Source organism: Dermacentor variabilis, chromosome 4 (genome assembly GCF_050947875.1).
Source record: "Dermacentor variabilis isolate Ectoservices chromosome 4, ASM5094787v1, whole genome shotgun sequence".
Lineage (NCBI taxonomy): Eukaryota > Metazoa > Arthropoda > Arachnida > Ixodida > Ixodidae > Dermacentor > Dermacentor variabilis.
This window is the reverse complement of record NC_134571.1, coordinates 67,825,540-67,845,292: the sequence shown is the minus strand read 5'-3', so window position 1 is coordinate 67,845,292 and position 19,753 is coordinate 67,825,540. Positions and strand designations below refer to the sequence as shown.

The following is a 19,753-nucleotide window of genomic DNA, read 5'->3' as shown; positions in this document are numbered from 1 at the left end:
AACCTCTTTTCCTGAATATGGAACTTAAGCGCCAAAATCAGCAAGAAGGTGGGGCAAGCCAAATTAGGTTGAAAAATGGGACTGTCCTAGTGAAAATAAAATTCTGCCATAACTATGAACTAATTATGAAGCACACTGTAATGGAGGACTCCGGATTAATTTGAACCACCTGGGATTCTTTAACGTGCGCCTACCGCATGGTACAAGATTGTGCATTCCACTCGCCATCGGAACACAGCCGCCATGGCCGGAATTTAATCCATGACCTCATGCTTAGTAGTGCAACGCCAAAGCCACTGAGTTACCGCAGCGAGTCTTAGGGAAATCTGGACATCTGATCACCTCAATTAATTAGTTTCCTTCCAAATAGGCATCAAGCCCAATGCTACTTGGCTTCAGTAATTGACTAAGGATTGTAAAAGTATTTAGTGGAGTTCAGCCAATGTAGTGTGTTATCTAGGCTGTCACGTTGCCTTATAATAGCATGCTTTGCAGTTGTCACTAATAAGCAGTGAGCCAGCTTGGCAAATTCTCTTGTGTGTGGGATTAGAAAAAAAAAAAGATTCCTTTTGATGCATGTGCTTATTTCAATTGCAACTACACTGCTACAGATTATTTGTGAATTGGCACAAAAATGGTTTTGAAACTGTAAGCAGGTCTTCAGCGTTGTGATGCAACTGAAGAAGACTAGCTTATGTCATTAGTTTAGGTCTAAGTGTGAGAGCACTATGGACAATATGGCAACATTTGATAAGTACTGAGAACTCCTTCTAGTTCAGTGGATTTGTTTATAACCTGTCCATTTATATCGCACTGCCTTCCTCCGTACACAAGTTGATGCAGCTGCATAAATTGGAGATTAACGCTTGCCAATTGGCTAGTGTGTGTATTCATATTAACATTGTGTTACTTTCTGTGCAACCTTACAGCACATTTTTGCAAGAGTAATGCAACTATTGCACATTTCTACAGTATATGAAATAATGTGTGTGCTATACGGAGTGTGCTTGTTTGACAATGCAATAGCATACCTTCATGGGCCATTTCCGCTTGGTCCACACAGCTGCTCTCAAAGGTAGTGTGCATTTTCCCTTGCAAATGTTTGTTGAAACCACAATGGAACTGTGTAATCTCACTGCAGATTAACTAATGCCTGCAAATATGGACTGGCCAAGCCTTTCAACTGCAACCTTATTTGCACAGTACTGCCCTTGTTCCTTGGCAGTGCATGAAGTGCAGCTCCTATATGGATAACCTGATTTTCAAAAAACATTTCTGGAAAAGCATGACTTTGAACGTGACTTGTTGACATCTGCTAAGTGGCCCTCGTGTTAAATAGTGCGCTCGGCTGGACTTAATTGCATTGAGATACAGTCTTGATTAAATGTAACCCACCACGGTTGCTTAGTGGCTATGGTGTTGGGCTGCTGAACACTAGGTTGCGGGATCAAATCCCGGCCACGGTGTCCGCATTTAGATGGGGGTGAAATGCGAAAGCACCCGCATATTTAGATTTAGGTGCACGTTAAGGAACCCCAGGCGGTCAAACTTTCCAGAGTTGCCCACTATGGCATGCCTCATAATCAAATTGTGAACTTGAAAGGTAAAATCCCATAACTTTTTGATTGAATGCAAATTTCTTTCTGTGCAGGTCCGCACAGTGCTTTACAGGTTGTTTTGCTTAGTAACTACTCGCATTCCTGTGGCAAGACATGCAGATGAAGTACATTGACACGAAACAAGACACCATTGTCAGTATACTTAAGAAGACATTTATTTAAACTTTGAGAGAAAAAAAAATTTAGGTTGAAACAGATACTTTTCCATTTCACAATACAGTCAAAACAAGTAGACTGGAAGAAACAGGTGATAATGTTTGTCGTATGTACAGTTTCTTTTTTTTTCTTGCACATAGCATGGGGTCAATGACATGCAAGGAGTATGTAATGACACATTGTGCACACAGTAACTTGGACACATCTCGGTACTACTCAAGGTATTGCAACTACACGCTCACCGTTTCTTAGTACAGTGCAAGATGAAGCAAGTGGGCAAGTTTAGCACACGCAACACAGACTTGTAGGTAATAGCAACAAAACAACACCAGCATTAATTTATGAACCAAAACATGTAGGTGAAGGGCCATATAATGTGGCTCGTTGAAAGAATACAAACCTGGGCATTGCATCGGGACTTTCATATCTGTTCCTTTGAGCTCGGGTTTGTATCTAATACAGTCACACGTGTCTTGTGTTGTACCCAAGTGCCAGTCAAAACCCTTCAAGCCTTTCTCCTTTGCTCGCTGCCAAATTGCTGATGACAGCCTAGACTATTATAGTATGCTTGCTGCCTGCACCAGCATTCCTTGAGCTAACATTGCAATGGTACAATCATGGGTGTAAATTTTTCGCCTTCTGTTTTTTTTCTCTCTTTTATTCTCTTCGCATAGTTTAAGATGGAAAAATTGTACAAAGGTTATTTGCAACATTTTGCAGCTGCTTGCCACTTTTCTAATAATGCTAATAGGTAAATTGCCTAAGAAAGAATTTACAAGCACTGCAAGAGAATCTTGCTGCTCAAAAAACACCCCTGTCTGTGGTAGCATTTCATTGTGCATGGAGTGTTAATCTGGTAATTTTTTTGTTTCAGATTTCGTTCCTCATATCATCACATCCCCTGGCAACTCTAGGTTTGCGACCCAGATTTGCACAACAGGCACATAGCTAGTGATGCGAACTCACAGAAGCTATCGGTTCCCAAGAGGAATCATGACTAGAGTGTTTTGGCTGTGTTTTTTGCCACGTGTTCAGCCATGTACATTTTCTGGCTGCTAAGTCCCAGTGTTTCAGAGAGAGAGGAGGATGCTGGCAAAGCAGAAAGCCAGTGAAATGAAAAATATATATATAAATAGTTCTTGATTACTGTATCAGTCGCTTAATCGTCGCATTGCATGTGACTCCTTTCGTTGCCTTCTGTGCCAGCCGGGCAAACTTGACAGTGCACAATGCCATGCAGAAAGCAATGGTGACTGGTCGTACGCACCACCAATCCTGGCAGCTAAGCTGCAGATGGCCACTTCAAATTGTCTGCTATGTGATGGTATGTGCAGCAGAATTAGCTCAATGGATGCAGCACGCAACTGAAAGGAACCGTGAAAGGTGGAATCTGTAGTATGACCGTATGATCTAGTAAAACTGATAGCAACCTTCGCTCTCTTGTCATTTATTCAGTTGATCTAATCATGCCTGCCAATAAACTTTGGATAAATACTCAATCAAAACACAATCTGCAGGCTAGCTGTATCAGTTGCGGGCAGAGTGATCCATTATTCACAGCTGACACGCACAGGCCAAGCAGAGCTAACACTGAGCTAAAAAACACTGAACTAAAACACTCTAGTATGTGGCATCAAATACTCTGCCAGTAGAACTGAGGAGTGAGTTGATTCCCAGGGCGGGTGCATAGCCATGTACAGTAGTTGCAATTCTGACACAAATTATCACGTTATTATTTTTCATTGTGAAACTAAAGGAGAAAGAACACTAAGCTCTAAAGAGTGGACTGCTGTAGTTGCAAATATATTAATTTAAATGGTACTACAATCCTTGTTGCCATGTCACTCCCTGTACTAATGGTTCCATGGCCTTTATATTGTTACAATGTCATCTCGAGAAGGAACACAGGCACAGGGCAAAAATTTAAATCATTAGGAGTCCAAGAAAACTGGGACTATTACTTGGAAAGCTTATTCATTTCTTGAGCACTGAAAACTCTGAAAAATTGCATATTTGACATGCATCGATATCATAGCCAACTCTATTAGCAGGCCTAACTCCTGGAGATCGGAATTGCTGTGCCAACCATGTTCCTCTACGCAGCTGCATATATATTCTCTGAAAGTATATGTACAAGGCAGGACGTTGGCTTGAGTAAACTTAGTTATGTACAGCTTATAAGTACACAATTCTCTGACTGGATTTTACTCAAAGTACCACTGGGCTTTCCTGTATGTTTGGTTGGGTTCCATTTTATCAATGAATAATTTATGTTTTATCCTTTATACATAATTTACAAGCAACCTTTATTTTTTTCTTACTTTCTTTTTTTTTTTACTCTTCGCAGTCTTGTGAAACACTACACAAACGGTACTATGTACATTATGAACATTAGTTTGTATATAGATATATATATCTTATTCAAGATACAAAAAGATGTTTTTTCTTTTTCTTTTTGCTCTTCCGTCATACAGCAAATATTTATATGCATATATAAAAAAAGAAACATCTGTGACTGTCCTGCTGTTATGACAGAACATTCATGTGTACACTTTGTCATAAAATATGCACTTCAACAACATCAATATTGCAGTTATACACAGAAGTATAGCACAGTGCCATTTTCTTAACAAGTCATTTTTTTTTCTGTAACCTTTTCAAGGCACCATGTCTTTTGCTCCACTGAGTGTCGAAGCTACTCCTGACCTGTTTTGTGCTCCTAGCATGGCAACCAACACAATTCTCATATGTTCTCATGCAACATTTGTCTGACGCACCACGGCTGGTTGTCTGAACAGACCACCACAACAGTTCCACTCTAGAACAGCTATCCTGTCAAAGCCAACAAGAACAAACCTGCACAAAGATCATCGAGAACCGAGAACCAAGCATGCTGGATTACGCGCTACCACTCCCGATTTTCAGCACAGAAGAAAAAAACTATCTCGCAAGCTTGCAATCAACAAACAGTTTACATGACAAAAGCCATGAAGATATTGCAAAGCCGTTGTATTGCATGCTTATAAGTCTTGCACAGCATTTCAGAGTGGGTCTCAATGAACTGTGGCAACTGCTGACTGCACAAAGCTGCAAGCTGTTGCGAAAACAATGTGCGTATTAAAGATTTACAGTGCATTTATTTATGCTACAAAAGACTAAAGATAGGTGTTAGCGTGTTGCTGATGCCTGGTTTGTAAACTAAATTTTTGGTATACCTTATCCTTCATAAATCACTGTGCCCAAAAGAGTAAGATATTTGAAGTGCAGCCCGGACGAGCAGTATTCGTCTTTGGCAATGTCGGTACAATCTGCTAGGTTGAGTGCAGCTCGGGCCTGGGAGCTAAAGGATTAAGCGAAGTGAAAATACTGCTAGAAGCAATCACTCCACAATATGATACATGAGTGCACCAGCTCCTCATTGTAAAGTAACATTTGCTTGCATCTGACTGTTTTTGGCAGGGTAAAAACTGTGCAGTTTGTGCCAGTCAACAGCTATTTTTCCTCCCGTCCAAGTGACAGGGTACACCCATGAGCAAAAGTCAATGCTATTTCCATACCTCCTGCATGCATCAGACACTGCTGCATGATTGTGTCAAGACAGCAAATGATTAATCAGCTCCACACGACTGTCCAGCTTACTGGCGGACTAACCCTACAAATCTGGCACCGGTTATCTTCATCCATTTCAATAGCAGTTCTCTTTTACATGTACACACCGAGGCACAGGACAGCACAGATACACACACTATGACATCATCCTGTGAGACCATTCAGTATGCAATCACAGTACACTGGAATGCCACCAGTCACGTCAGAATGACAATCCTGCCACAGATTTTTATGTGCACGAAGTCGGCTATTTCAACATGAAAGTATTTTAAAGCATGATAATATAACATACTTCACTGCTGAATTTTACATGTTCTGTAGTGTAAGCTGTGTAAGGACACTGGCACAATGGGTAACAAGTTGTTGGCCTACACGATCTTCAAAAATGTAGTGTTGACAGCTTTGCCACGCAAAAATTAGCAGCAGTTGTTTAGATACACATTCTTGTCGCGGATCCAAACAATCGCTTTGCATTAGTGTCGCAAAGCCACCAACTACATAATGCCAACACGGTGACCGTAAGATGATGGCAAGATGAAAACGGATACGTACAATGACATTTGGACATTGACAGTGATTTAATAAAAAAGCATATTGTGCTTTAGTCTACTTCCAGAAGAGGGACAGGAGGTCCATCTTCTTGGCCGTATAGCAAAACTAGTCTTTCTAACCCAAGCAGTTTGCAAGATGCTGTGTGTTTGACTGGCTACAACAGTCTCCCTTCCCCAGAGAACCTTCCTGCAATGCATGTTTCTCATCCAATGTCCCTTTTTCAGTTTTAATGCGACAGCATTAAGGGCCCCATGCCGCAGAAAATCTAATGTCCACGTAAGCATCGGCGTCAGCGGACCAGATAATCATCCCGAACCACGCATACCACTGTGTACAAAGACGTGTTATGTCACTCATTTTGAAAATTCATTTATCCACGATAAGCTTTCATTTTTCTGGAAAATTAAAGTGAAATCAACTACATACAAACACTGACAAACTTTGATTCAATGTAGCACTTGGGCAAACATATCAAACGACATGCTGGATGGCATTCACGTGGACTATGAGGCAAGGTGTTGCACACTCTACTGAGTGGAGTGGCATGCACCCGAGATTCCAAGTGTTTTTGTCAACCCACAGCTGTTTTCTGGGGTTACGATTGCTGTTGGCTGTTTGACTACCAGGCAAGGCACACTTCAGTCCCAGTGACCCTGCCAAGTTGCTACAGCTCCACTGCACATGGTAACACAGCAGCAGCTCAAGATGACCTGGACAGGGCTTAGCAAGGATACCAAGCAATGTAAATAAAACAAGTGCTCAGACAAACAGATAAGCCTCATTCATTGTACGTATGTTGCAATTCGACACTTTTTCTCACACACGTACACTTTGCGCCTGTGTTAAGCAGCAACCACACGAAAATGTTTACAACACATTTAGGGCATGGCGCTGCCTAGTTTCAGCATGGCTATTTCACACTTGGTGATTACCATGATGCAATTCCAGTTGGAATGCATTACATCTGGTTGCCGAAAAAAGGGGATATTCCATGGTAGGCATTTAGGCAGTGATAACAGGGCAGTTATCATGTGGCATAAGATAGATATGGCAATGCCTCGTGGAAAACATGTTTGACATTTCTCCATGCGGTTTCCACTTCCAAGTACAAACACCACTGGCTGATCTTTTATGAGGTTGCAGTTTGTGCAAGCCTTGTCCAGGCCATCTCACAATGCCTTGCCAGCTCCTCGTGATAGCAAATTGGCTCAAGGCTTTCGCAGTTCCTCTGACCAGACGCTATTGGCACACTTGGGCGGCTTCTGCCTACTCTTTTGAGTTGACTGCATTTCACCTTAGGTTCTGATTTGCCCCAAGAGGCAGCTGGCATGCTTTTGTTTCAGCTTCTGCACCAAAATGAGGATTCTGAGTGGTATGGGAGTGATGAGAAATAAACAGTTAAAAACTTGTTTCTTGTGGCACAAGATGATGATGTTTGTAAACTAAGTGGTGCACAAATGTGCATTCCTTTGCACATGTCTATGCAACACACACGTCTTGAGCACATTGTAGGCTAGCGCAAGAAGCCAAGACTCTAATTCCCACAACTGTGTCAAATTTCACTACTACAGGTTTCTGGTTGTAAACCTGAAGTAAGGCTTGGCTTGGAATCTCTTAAGCAAAACATGTTGACAGTTCAGCTTTTGTCATCCAGGAGACATCTTTGCCATAGCAGACACACACTAGCATACATAAACATATATTTGACTACTATAAAGGAGCAACAATGGCACCAATGTCTTGCGACCCTGTGTTTATCTCGTCAAAGCATGGAGAACGTTTATTATTATGATAGCAATTCTACGGATACCTGAGGTGCGCTTGCACCACCACCACTGTCATGCTGTCATGGCATTGACGGCACATGTGCAGCTTGTGTGTGGCTGGTTAGAAGGTCTCCCGAGGAGCGACAGACGCGCAGTGCATTTGGCAGCAACGACGACGAAGCCAATTGGATGCACAACTGCTCTGCTTAACTGGCTTTGCAGCAAAGCCGCAGTAGCAATCCGCCTTCTGCTGCTGACACGAGGGCTGTGCACCCAAAACATTAGCACTTTTGCTGTGCAGCTGTGTGCATACAGTGGTTTGAGCGGAACAAACGGTAAACTTTAATCTACGAATGCCGATGGTTTTCCTTCAGCCCCATTTCGTCCACCATCGAGGTGCAATGTGCCTGCGACGCCACTGGCAGTGCTCCACATCACGCCAGCATTATGAAATGCCTGGTAGCTGCCAGGGCACTGTTTTTGCTGTGCAGCAGCAGTTGCCTCGCAAGCTGCATCGCACCAACATGTCGCTTTGCATATTGTTAGAACACTGTCCGAGGCACTCAAGCGCAGTGCTAAACTTTGCTGTTGCTGTAAATGCTTTGCCCTTTTGGTGAAAGCACCCGCTGTGGTGACTTAATGGTTATGGCATTACGCTGCTCAGCGCGAGATCGCGGGATCAAATGCCAGCCACCGCGGCCGCATTTCGATTGGAGCAAAATGCAAAAACACCCGTGTCCCATGCACGGGGGCACCTTGAAGATCCCCGGGTGGTCAAAATTAACCCGGAGTCGTCCACTACAGTGTACCTCATAATCAGATCGTGCTTTTGGCATGCAAATCCCCAGAATGTAATTGTTGATTTCTGTGAAAGTGCCAGTTTTTGCAATGATCGTGTTCCTCTTATCTGTAGACATAGACGTATCGCCAATACTGTAATTATCACGAAGATATTTTTGTGCATTTTCTTTTTCGAAGACTCATTCATACAACAGAATAATGTTTCTGGGGTGTTATGGTTGATCACAGTGTCGCAAGATGATGCCACTAGTGCTACTGTTGTTGGAATTGTTCTTTGCTACTGCAGTATGCATTTGCGCTAGTGTGTCCTCACTATTCTGGATATCTCTAATAACTTGCAAGAGCCTGCCATGAGTAATCAAGTGGTTTATGTTGATTCTGGCTTTTGTTTCTATTTGCTTCACAAGTGCCTGTGCTTTGCATGACTATGTACTCAGTCACCTCTTGCTTTCAGACACTTCATAATGCAAGGCACAAGTGAGACAAATTGCAAGTGAGAAAAAGTCTGTGAGCTCAAAGCAGCACCCCTACAACAAACACACCTCATCTCAACAAACACTGTCAGCAAAACAAATTTCAACTCATCTGCTCCAGTACTGCTTGGGATATGCAGGCATAATCAGCACAAATACAGTGGTGCAATTAAGTCTGACAAATGCAGCTCCAAGTCAACTCATTTTGCAGTGCAAGAATGTGCTCAGCTTGTACACATTACTACTACAAGAAAGTGAAATGGAACAGAGCTTCTTTTAAATTTTTTCATGCTCTGTGTGAGCGTAGGTAGCAACACTGGACCAACATTGTGGTCGATGACCAATCCGCTTCCGCTGGCGACGTAGGCATTTGTAAATCAGTTCTCACAGTGGGCATGAGATAGCAGCTATGAATAAATCAGCCAGTGGCATCTCTCAATGTTTTTCATGATGAAAGAGTGGTCATCTGGGAAATAACATTACAAATAGAGAAATATGTAGTTGATGATGGCCACATGTCAGCATGTCAAGAAAACACTATGTACAGTACTGCAGGCCACACACTTTGTACAGATAAATTGGCAAAAGCAGAATTTGCCACCACCATACCTTTAGCAAGCTTTCCTCCTGGTGTCACAAGCTTAAAGGAGGTATGTGTTGTCAGCCAAGTTCAGCAGCCATGTTTTCCTCAAATATTGGCTTGCATAAACTTATCCTTGCCAGACCTCTCAAATTCCCTAACGATCATGACAACCTTTTTTGTCTAGTTTGCATTGCTGTCAAAGAACTAATTTTACTCTATGAAATAATTTCATCTTGCTTCTGTCCGATCATATGTTTCAGCTCTTAGAAATCCTGACAATTATTGCATGACTGGAAACAGTCAAAATAACTACAAGGTGCTTGCTGGTTGCTAGTTAAGGATGCACAGAAGATTTTACATTCACAAGGATTTTTCAAGCAAGGGATCCTAAATGACTCTGTCTGAACATAGCAAATAGTGCCTTCATACTAGAATGTAAAATTTGTGCATGCTAAACCAAACCTTTCCCATCTGGCAAGGTTTTTCTTCATTCTTAGATTACAGTGGAGCTTGTCAGTAAGCAGCCTGCAGCGCAACTTAATGCAACAACACAAACTGTGAGATGAACAAGTTTGGATGTGCCACGATTATGACAGCGGTTACACTGTGAGTAGTGGTAAAAACGAAAAGGGAAGAAGTGGGAGCGCTCAGTCAACGTAGCGGCTGCAGGCCTTTTTCCACTTGCACTGGGTGCACCACATGTCCTTGTTCTCCATGCCATGGACCTTGCGGCACTTGCGGCTTTCAGAGCGTACCCTCCGGTGAAGTGGCGAGCTTTTTGGTGAGGCAGACAAGGTCTTGGGGCTCAGACGCATGTATTTTTGGGGCGAAACCTGCCCAAGAAAAAAAGGACGCACCTTTGAGTAGGAGTGGAGACCTCTGAGTAGGAGTGGGGCTGACAGATCCTTACAGACATGGCTCAGTTTTGGCTCGGAAGCTCTGTTTTATGAACAAAGTTGTGCATGTTCAATGCTTTTTTTCTCCACTAAGCACTTATTATCGGCTCCAATATATGGAAGGCAAAGCCACTCCTCAGCCAAAGTGACCACTGCAGTTTATTAATGCACTTTATTAATGCCCTTTATTAATGCTGAGATTCAAAGCTGTGAATGGGCTATACTTACATAGACACAAAAGTGGATATAGCCACATCCCCCCATTGCCTATCCTCATCATCGCTATCCCCCATGCCCCTTTTTTTATCCTTTTCCCCTTCATTCCCTCTAAGCAGGGTAACAGACTGCAATACTATTTATTACCTCAGACTGACCTCTCCATATTTCCTCAAATAAATTCTTTCTCCCTCTCTCTAGTGTCCCTTGGCAATAGCTGGTCTTGAATAAAGTACGTCCTTAGCCTATGTTAGGTGTCCTGCCCTTGAAAGGAAAGAACTTCAAGTGAACACACATCGATGAATATATCATTAGGAAGAAAACACCAACAGATGAAGACAGCAGAGAAAACATAGATAAATGAAAGGTACTGAAATGGGGGGGGGGGGGGGGTACATTTCATCTATTCATTTCATTTCTTCATAATCTTTTATTGTCAGTGTATGGACATATGGTTGCATGCCCTTTCTTAATTGCTACATATTTAGGCTTTCTTTAAATACTTGTATGTTGCAATAATTAAATTATTGAGTTTGTCTGTCTTGTCTCTGTCTATCAGAGCTTTGTTCCTGAAATTAGTGTATATGAATTTGCGTAAATCTGAGCTCTTTTGCAGAAAATTCAGATTAAAGTAGCAGTATCTTTTGCCGCACTTGTATGGTAAAAGAACTGATCCCTGGGAAAGTTGGTATACCTTCATCTAAAACAAAGAACAAAAAGACAAGGTACATAGAAGAGCTGGGCAACACAGTAGTAGTGCCACTGTTTGTCTGCCTATTCTACTTCCTTTGTCTGCTGGCACTAAGTTTTAACGATTTGCACTTGTAGAGGGTGAATGCATGCTGCCATAATCAACTTGAAGATATGGGTGGCCATACACCAGACACATTTGGCATTTCATAAGTGTAACAAACCTTAACAGGAGGTCCTGATACAGTCTTTGACTATGGGACCTCCTTATGTATACTACGCACATGTAATTATCTGTACTTTTACTAATAAATAAATTATGAAAAAAAAAAAACTATCAACACCACACAAAAAAATTATTGTGAGTGTAGTGTCAGCAGCCAAAGCTAAGATTAAGAATGGGCGGCTAAGTGGAGGGGGCCCTGGAATGTTGTTCAATTAAGCCTTCCCATGGCTCCCACGTCTGCTGCAGCTTTGAAATGGAGCACAAGTTGCTCCTATATAGCTCTAAAACGCAAACAAGAGGCACACTACTGGCCAATTACCGTCCAATTTACCACCAATTACCGCCAATTACCACCAATTACCATCCAATTTCCCTCATAAGTGTTTGTTCTAAACTAATGGAGCATATAATTTATTCTCATATTGTAAACTACCTAACATCCGCTAATTTCTTTAATCCTAATCAACACGGTTTTCAGAAAGGCATGTCCTGCAAGACTCAACTAGCTCTAGTCGTTAATTACATCAGCTTACATCTTGATCAAAACATACCCATAGACGCCCTGTTCCTAGATTTCCAAAAGGCTTTCGACAAGGTTCCTCATGAACGGCTCTTCCTAAAACTATCATGTCTTAATCTTAACCCTTGTGTTCTCCAATGGATAGGCAACTTTCTGACTAACTGTCAACAGTTCGTTTACGCTAACCAATGCTCGTCTAATTTATCACCCGTTATCTCAGACGTGCCACAAGGCACAGTCCTATCGTCCTATTACTAACGACGCTGATTCTCGCGCTCTCCAGTCCGACCTTAACGTCATTGAAACTTGGTGTAATAATTGGCTAATGTCCCTCAACGTCAAAAAAATGTCACTACTTACTTTCCATCGTCACCAATCATTTACTTCAGCTAATTACATTATCGCCGGTTCGGAAATATGTGCTGTGACTTCTTATAAGTACCTAGGCATTAACTTGTCCAATAACCTCAGTTGGTCCTCGCACATTTGCAACATTAGCAATGATGCCAATCGTGTACTATGCTACCTGCGCCGTAATCTACGTCTTGTTCCGCCCTCAGTAAAACTACTCGCATATTTAACAATTGTTCAACCCAAACTGGAATACGCATGCTCCTGTGGGACCCACACCAATCTAACCTGGCAACAGCACTGGAATCCATACAGAATCGTGCAGCAAGGTTCATTCATTCTGACTACTCTTACCACACTAACGTTACTAAACTTAAGTCATCTCTGAACCTTCCAACCCTTGAGCAGCGCCGCAAAACAGCAAGACTTTGCCTCTTTTACAAATTTTATCACTCACTACTTCATCAGACCGACATCATGCCTGCGCATCGCACTTCATCCCGTCATAGCCATTCAAAGGCTGTTTATCCCCCTCCAGCTCGCACCTCCGCTCGTCTTAACTCTTTCTTCGTTCAAACAGCGAAAGACTGGATTCATCTATCTGCTGAAGCGGTGCACCACTCCAGTCATTCATCGTTCAAGGCATTCATTGAAAATATGATCTAAATATGCCCACCCCTCATGTAAAACCCCAAATGGGGTATTTGAGGTACCAATAAATAAAAAAAAAGAAAGGCACCTTTTTAAGGAAGAAAGAGGGCAAAAGGGGAGTAGCTGTAAGACAGACCATAGTTGTTGGTGCACTGGCGTGTGGCTGCCATGTGAAAGATCGCTGCACTGTGGGAATGTTGATAGGTGATGCTGATGACAGGTTAGGCGGGGATGCAGGAACAGCGCTCTAGAAGACAAAAAAAATTTATGGAATGACATTATTTAGGCACAAGTTTCACTATACATTGAGCAAAATAAATTCCCTTTTGCAGCTATAGAGTCTTTATGCAGATAACCAATATGTGGTTAGGTTGAGAACCTCTCTCCACTGCGAAACGGCTTCTTGCTTTTGCCTTCTTATAAATGAGAATTCATTCAATTGGCAGGAATGCCCAATGTGTGGTCAACATTGTCAATTGCACTCTGTCACAAAAGACAAGCAGCTCTCCTTGAAAAACACACATGGGCTATGGCTTGCTCAGAATCACTGACAAACACTTAAACAGAGCAATGTCACTGTTTGAGGACCTTCCTTGCATAATTGAGCAGCGAACCACATTCAGGAATTTCCAGGATGTAGAGGCATATCGGCTGACTGCTCCGACCTTGCCTTCGCCGTTATCCCGGTTCCGGTAGTACAAAATAATGTTAATGCACAAGGGCTAGTCACTGTGGTGTAAAAACAGCGAAAGATACAAAGTTAACAGGAAAGCCACTAATACTATTGCCTCACAATCCATTTCTATATATGAAATTGTGCTGCTGCCTCACATGTTAATCTGTTTTTCAATGAGTGCAGCATACCAATGCGTGCACTTTACCAAAACTGAACTTCAGCTTGCTATTCACAAAAGCACTACTATTCCATTAGAGGCGGTACAAACCAACAAACAAAAAAGTACACACCCTTGCGAGCATCTGGTACTGGGGGTCCTCGTGTGGTGGCCTCGCCATATCAAGATGACTGAGGGTGGGTGCAGAAGTGTACACATTGTGCGTACATTCGCCATGCTCTCCAAGAAGGGTGCTGCCAGAGTCACTCTCCAGGTCATCATCCTCCTCACTTTCTGTGTAGTAGAACTCTTCCTCATGGTCACTTGATGCAGAGTCCTCGCTCTCATCACCACGCCTATAAGTCAAAACAAATGACCACAATGTCTCATGGAAGCCTCTAGACATCCGTGAGAAAAAACATATACATCAGGTGTTGAAGTCTGCATGGTACTGGAAGCAATGACATCGCTATGCTGTCTTGTGGCACCATGCCTATGGTCAATACTATCTGTTGTTTGTAACAATACTCATTCCTATTCATAGCTACAAACAATAAAAAAAGTTAGTGACATTTCACTTTGTGAACGCGAATTACATACAGGAGTATGGGTGCTATAGTGCACACGAAGCTGTCGTTCCTAGGTGCATCCAGATGCCTACACTGTCTGCATCGCAGATTGTATTCAAGACAGGGCTTGCACTGCCGCGCCTATACGCAGCAGTCGCCGGAGTCACCCAGACTTTTCTCTAGGTGGCATTGCTTTGCTGCGCACTCTTAGCACACTCAGCGCACTCTTCGTGCTTTCCCCGATGCACAATTCTTTTCACGTCCAGGTGCCTTCTTCCTGCGCTTCCTTCATGGCTTCGAACATACATTCGCCAATTGCGCTAGATGGCCAGTTACGCTTGCACATAAAACACTGATCATATGCACTGTACTGTGAGACAGCACGACAATGTGGTTTGGTTGTCATTACTGCTACAATGTATCTGGACTTGAGCACAAGTAGTACACGAATGTTGTTGAGAACATAGCTCATGCACTCTGACCAGTTACATGCCTGCTATAAGGCATCATACAGTGAAACTTTGGATGTGTTCTTGCTTTCATACAAATTGGTTGCTCGCAATGCAGTTCAAAACCTGACTACATCTCCAGTGACTTGCAGCAAGATAGAAAGGAGAGCTAGGTGGTTGCCACAGAAAAATATAATTAATGTGTCCCTCTTCTAGGGATTTTTTTATTATTCGTGTGTGTGTGTGGGGGGGGGGTTGTAGAGAGAGAGAGAGAGCAGCTTACCCAAGATGCTTCACACGAACATGCCTCTCAACGTCCTTGCAGGTGGAGAACCGTTCACCACACTCCTTCCACATACACTTGTACAGCACCCGCTGCAGGGGAGAGTAACGTACATACCAGTTTTAAACAAAAGTGCATTAATGCTGATTTTATTATTTTTTAATTGCACATTCTATAACTGGTAAATGGAATGCGTGAAGGTGCTTAAAATTACATAGAGAAAGCACAGTAGTGAACTGCCATTTTTCATGTAACAAAAACTAAAGTTGAAGTCAACTTTCGGCACCAAAATCACACTGGGCATAAGATTTGTTAATCTGTCATTTCAAAAGTTTCAATCTGTCATTTCATGTCGTTCCAGTCTTTCCATTAAAGTTATATGATTGAAAAAAAAGAAGAAAGAAAATTGGGAATGTGACCTCTGGATTGAAAATTCTGCAGTCATTGCTTCATGGCTGAACTATCACCAAGCTCACTGTCAGGACCCCTATGGTCATGCTCACAATGTGAATCACACTACAGTTCTGCAACTGTCAATGCGGCTTCATTTTCAGTAAAACTTCACAGAACTGAATGAATATTAAGATTATGGTATCTACTAGTACAAGGGCATATAAGAGCATCAAAGCAACTACAAGTAAAGCCTCCACAAGTCTGACAAAATAAACAGAAAAAGGAACCGCTGTAGTGCTTACTAACAAAAGTGTGACCTACAATGACCATCAAAAAGAGTCCTAGTGTCCATGTAAAAGCAGCCAACAGACGAAGGCCTTGCCATAGACAAAAATATAAACAAGTGCTACGTGCTCAACATTATTTCACGGGCTACAAGCCAATCATGCAGAGAAGGGGCCAGCATAACGTAAAACTATTCCAATCTGTTTTTAATCTAAGTCCCCCATTAGCCCTCCTGGAAGGTCAAGATGGCTCGGGCCTCTCCCATATGGGGTGGGCCTTAGCCATTGCGACCTCTCACGGAGGACTAATGATGGATTTGGAATAAAAGCAGGTGGGAATAGTTTTACATTACCCTAGTCCAGGTGTAACGTACCTTTCTCTTTGCACAGCTAGATTCAACAGACGAGCCAAGGTTCTCAGCAAAGTCAACACCCTCATCCTGTGTGGGTGACATGCGCCAGAAGGTGTGTGCATCTGCCGCAGCCAGGCCTGCTGGGGGAGATGGGGTTCCAGTGCGTGGAGGTGACTGGCCACTCTCCCAGCTCGAGGCACCTGAACTTGAGCTTGTCCATGATGGTGTGCCTGTTTATGCAGAAAAGAGTGAGGTGGTGATTAGTGTGTCTCATCTCTTCTTTGGGGTATTACAAAAGCATTATGAGTCTGAAACTGGTCATGAGTCAGCTTATTCTCATTCATTCAAGCAAGGAGAGGCTGAGGCTAAAGATATGCATCCTGATTATGGTCTCACAGCTTCCTCAGTTGCAAGTGCAACAGCAGTATTTTGCAAGCCTTCCTGCATATATGGCATTTGGACAACACAGGCGTTCCTGTATATACTGCCATGCAGGCAACACGTCTGTATGCATAAACCTTGCTACATATGTACAAAGACAAAGAACTGATGCTTTACTTACATACAGACCAGCTAGAGCACACAGTATAGAAGGCATCTTTGACAGTATATGCTGTGAATTCTCGACACCACCTGCCACGGCTCATCTTGAAACAATTTTTTTCACCCACCAAAAGGATAAAATACAGGTAAAGTTGGCCTCAAGTCAAACACCATCTGAATGAGACACATGTGTGAATTTAAGCTTTATTTTACATCCTTTGTCTATTTTTTCCCTCCTCGTTGATCTCTCTCTCTCTCTCTTACCAACAACACACCCTTCACAGAGCATAATTCCCCCTGGGTGTGGTAATGCATCATTTCACACAATGGCCTGCAAATGAGGACCTGGCTTGGTTTGCCCATCACTGGGAAGTTTCAGAAATAGTGTACCCAAGCTTCTTTGTGTACTCAAAAACCCAAATTCGATTGTAGGCCATTTTCGTCCTTCTGTAGGACCAGCGGACTGCATCCCCCAATATTGGGCCCCCTATTTTAAAATTCCCTATTGAGAATGTTACCAATAGACCTGTATCAGAAAGCTGCAGTTCGCTCAATTCAACTAATATGCTACGGAATGGAGAGCCATTGCGCACGTAAGCGTGGACGCCGCGGAAAGAGTGGGGGAGAAGGCAAGAGATGACCGGCACAAGGCGTACGATGCTGTTGCCGGGCGCCGCGGAAGAAGAAGCGTCCGGTGGTCGGTCAGGGGCGTCCCCTCATTGAGAGGGCGCCCACAAGGTCGTTCGCTTTCTCGTTCCGGTCCGCGCACGCCACGGAAGCAGCGAACAGCTGCGCTGCGCGCGGTCGATACGCACAGCGCCCCAGGCGCCGGACGCATGTGGCGTGTGCTACGCGTATGCGACGACACCCAGCGGTGGGCGGGCGCCATTCGCATAAACCCCGGCGTGGCGCCCGCCGGACTGTTGCAGTGGGAAGAGAGCGGCCCGTGACTACCAGAGGCGGGCAGTACAAATATACGCACGCAAGACTATGCCCTACCTATCGCTGACACGGGTTCCTTCGATCGCGCTTACGTCAATGTAAATCGAGCACTGGTATCCGCACACGCTTGGCGTCTGCAGCGATTCCTCTGGACAGCTGCCAGCTGCCAGTACGGACTCCTATACAAAACAGATCTGTCGTGTGGCTTTTTTATATACCGCGAGGTTTCGATAAACAATACCAAGCATGCCTTCACTGCATAATTAACGTGGCCTACACAACCGCTTCAGGTGTAAGATTCAACTCACGGAGTCGCTAATGTGCTCTGAATCGCCCCTGAAGACCTGCAACATAACGTTCTGTGCGACTGCTGCCGCTACGCGTCAGAGAGAGGGAAAGAGTCTTTGAAGGCGGCACTGCACCTTCAACAGGACTCGAGCTTGGAAGTGCGGCACATTCTCGACCCATGGCAAAGCACCACCTGTACATGTGCGTTAGGCGCCACGAAAGCGCTGCTGACGTTTTTTTTTTTTATTTGTGTGTGTGTGTGTGTGTGTGTGTGTGTGTGTGTGTGTGTGTGTGTGTGTGTGTGTGTGTGTGTGTGTGTGTGTGTGTGTGTGTGTGTGTGTGTGTGTGTGTGTGTGTGTGTGCGCGCGCGCGCTGTTAAGTGTTTGCCACTGTATATATCATAATCATCACCATGTCAGGCGTACAGCATGTCATGCATGTCAGGCGTACAGCGAGGCTAACATCTCCAGCATATCATTTAAAGCTGCTCTGTCTGCGCACTGGCACACGTCATTTTCAGTTAAGCACTAATGCAACGTGGGAAAGCTGTCGTCGGGGTGGGCTCGATCGTTTACGTTGATTGTGGTGGTGAAAAACTTTTAGTGGTCATACAAAAGTACAAGGAGGTATGCTCAGGACGATCCTGAAGGGGCGGCCCCTAACAAACACTAGGTGGAGTCCCTAGTACGGGACCCCAGTGGCGGTAGCCAACGCCTGAGCGCGCTCAACTAGGGCATTTGGGGCCCTTAAGTCAGAGCAGCCAAGCAGAGCAGCCTCCCAGTCCTCCCGAGGAGGGCTGGGTAAGGGGGGGGGGGGGGGTTGGATGGGCAAGCCCACACCATGTGGTAGAGGTCCGAGGAATTCTCCACACAGTGCGGGCAAGCTTCAGCAAAGGCCGGATCGAAATGTTTGAGAGCCTCCGGGCACAGCATAGTGTTGGTAAAGAGGCGGAGCAGGAGGCGCTCTTCCTCTATTTTGAGGCCTCTGCACGGGCGGGGGTAGAGTTCGTGGCCGGAATGATATTTACGTTGCAGCACATACCGCAAGTACGAGGCGTGTGGACGCTACATTCTCGTACGACGACGAGGCAGCTGGCGCTACTGCAGCACCAATTGGCTCCTTGATCATCTGGCCAGCGACGGCGTGCGCAATGGTCACGAGCGCCAGTTTGACGTACCGCCTTCCACGCACAAGGAGACGCGGCCAGTTGTTCCTCAGCAATGTAAAGGCGAGGAATAAATAAATTTATTGGCAGTGTGAGGCAGATGAAAGCAGACAGAGGCATATATACTCCGTTCCATACATAGCAGTCAACGCTGTGGAGGATATAGAGACTTCTTGCAGTGGCTTCGTTCGCACTTGATATAGTTCGATGTTCTTTTAGCGCAATTTTGAGCAACTGTTGTTTATGTAGTCTCAGTACTGAATCAAACAATTTTTAATCCTTAGAAGCAAACGCACTAGTATACGGCTGCTAATGCGTTGCTTTAGATCATTCTTATTTTTGTTGTTCTTTTCGGGTTTTTTATTTGCAACCTGACGCGAGGACCCTCACGTGAATGCTCGCGCGTGCGAACGCTGTTGGCGCGCAGCGAAGCATGGACGGAACGCGCGGAGTGATAACTTGACCGAATTTCTAGCGTAGCTTCCACAGCGTCGACTGTTACGTACGGAACGGAGTATAGAAAGCAGTCACCAGTCTTCAGC

The 19,753-nt window shown here is 44.0% G+C and overlaps 1 protein-coding gene across 1 annotated transcript in view; it reads right to left on the bottom strand.

The window, feature by feature from the left end:
* Nucleotides 1–1,749: 1,749 nt before the first annotated feature.
* Nucleotides 1,750–19,753, bottom strand: part of Glut4EF (Glucose transporter 4 enhancer factor) — a 147,391-nt gene continuing 129,387 nt past the window's right edge. Inside the window, exons 3-7 of the mRNA XM_075689355.1 lie at nucleotides 16,295–16,503; nucleotides 15,244–15,335; nucleotides 14,076–14,298; nucleotides 13,246–13,356; nucleotides 1,750–10,392 (exon numbers count right to left, since the gene is read on the bottom strand). Coding sequence (XP_075545470.1) covers nucleotides 10,207–10,392; nucleotides 13,246–13,356; nucleotides 14,076–14,298; nucleotides 15,244–15,335; nucleotides 16,295–16,503 — 821 coding nt within the window. The 3' untranslated portion in view covers nucleotides 1,750–10,206. The remainder of the gene's footprint in view (nucleotides 10,393–13,245; nucleotides 13,357–14,075; nucleotides 14,299–15,243; nucleotides 15,336–16,294; nucleotides 16,504–19,753) is intronic.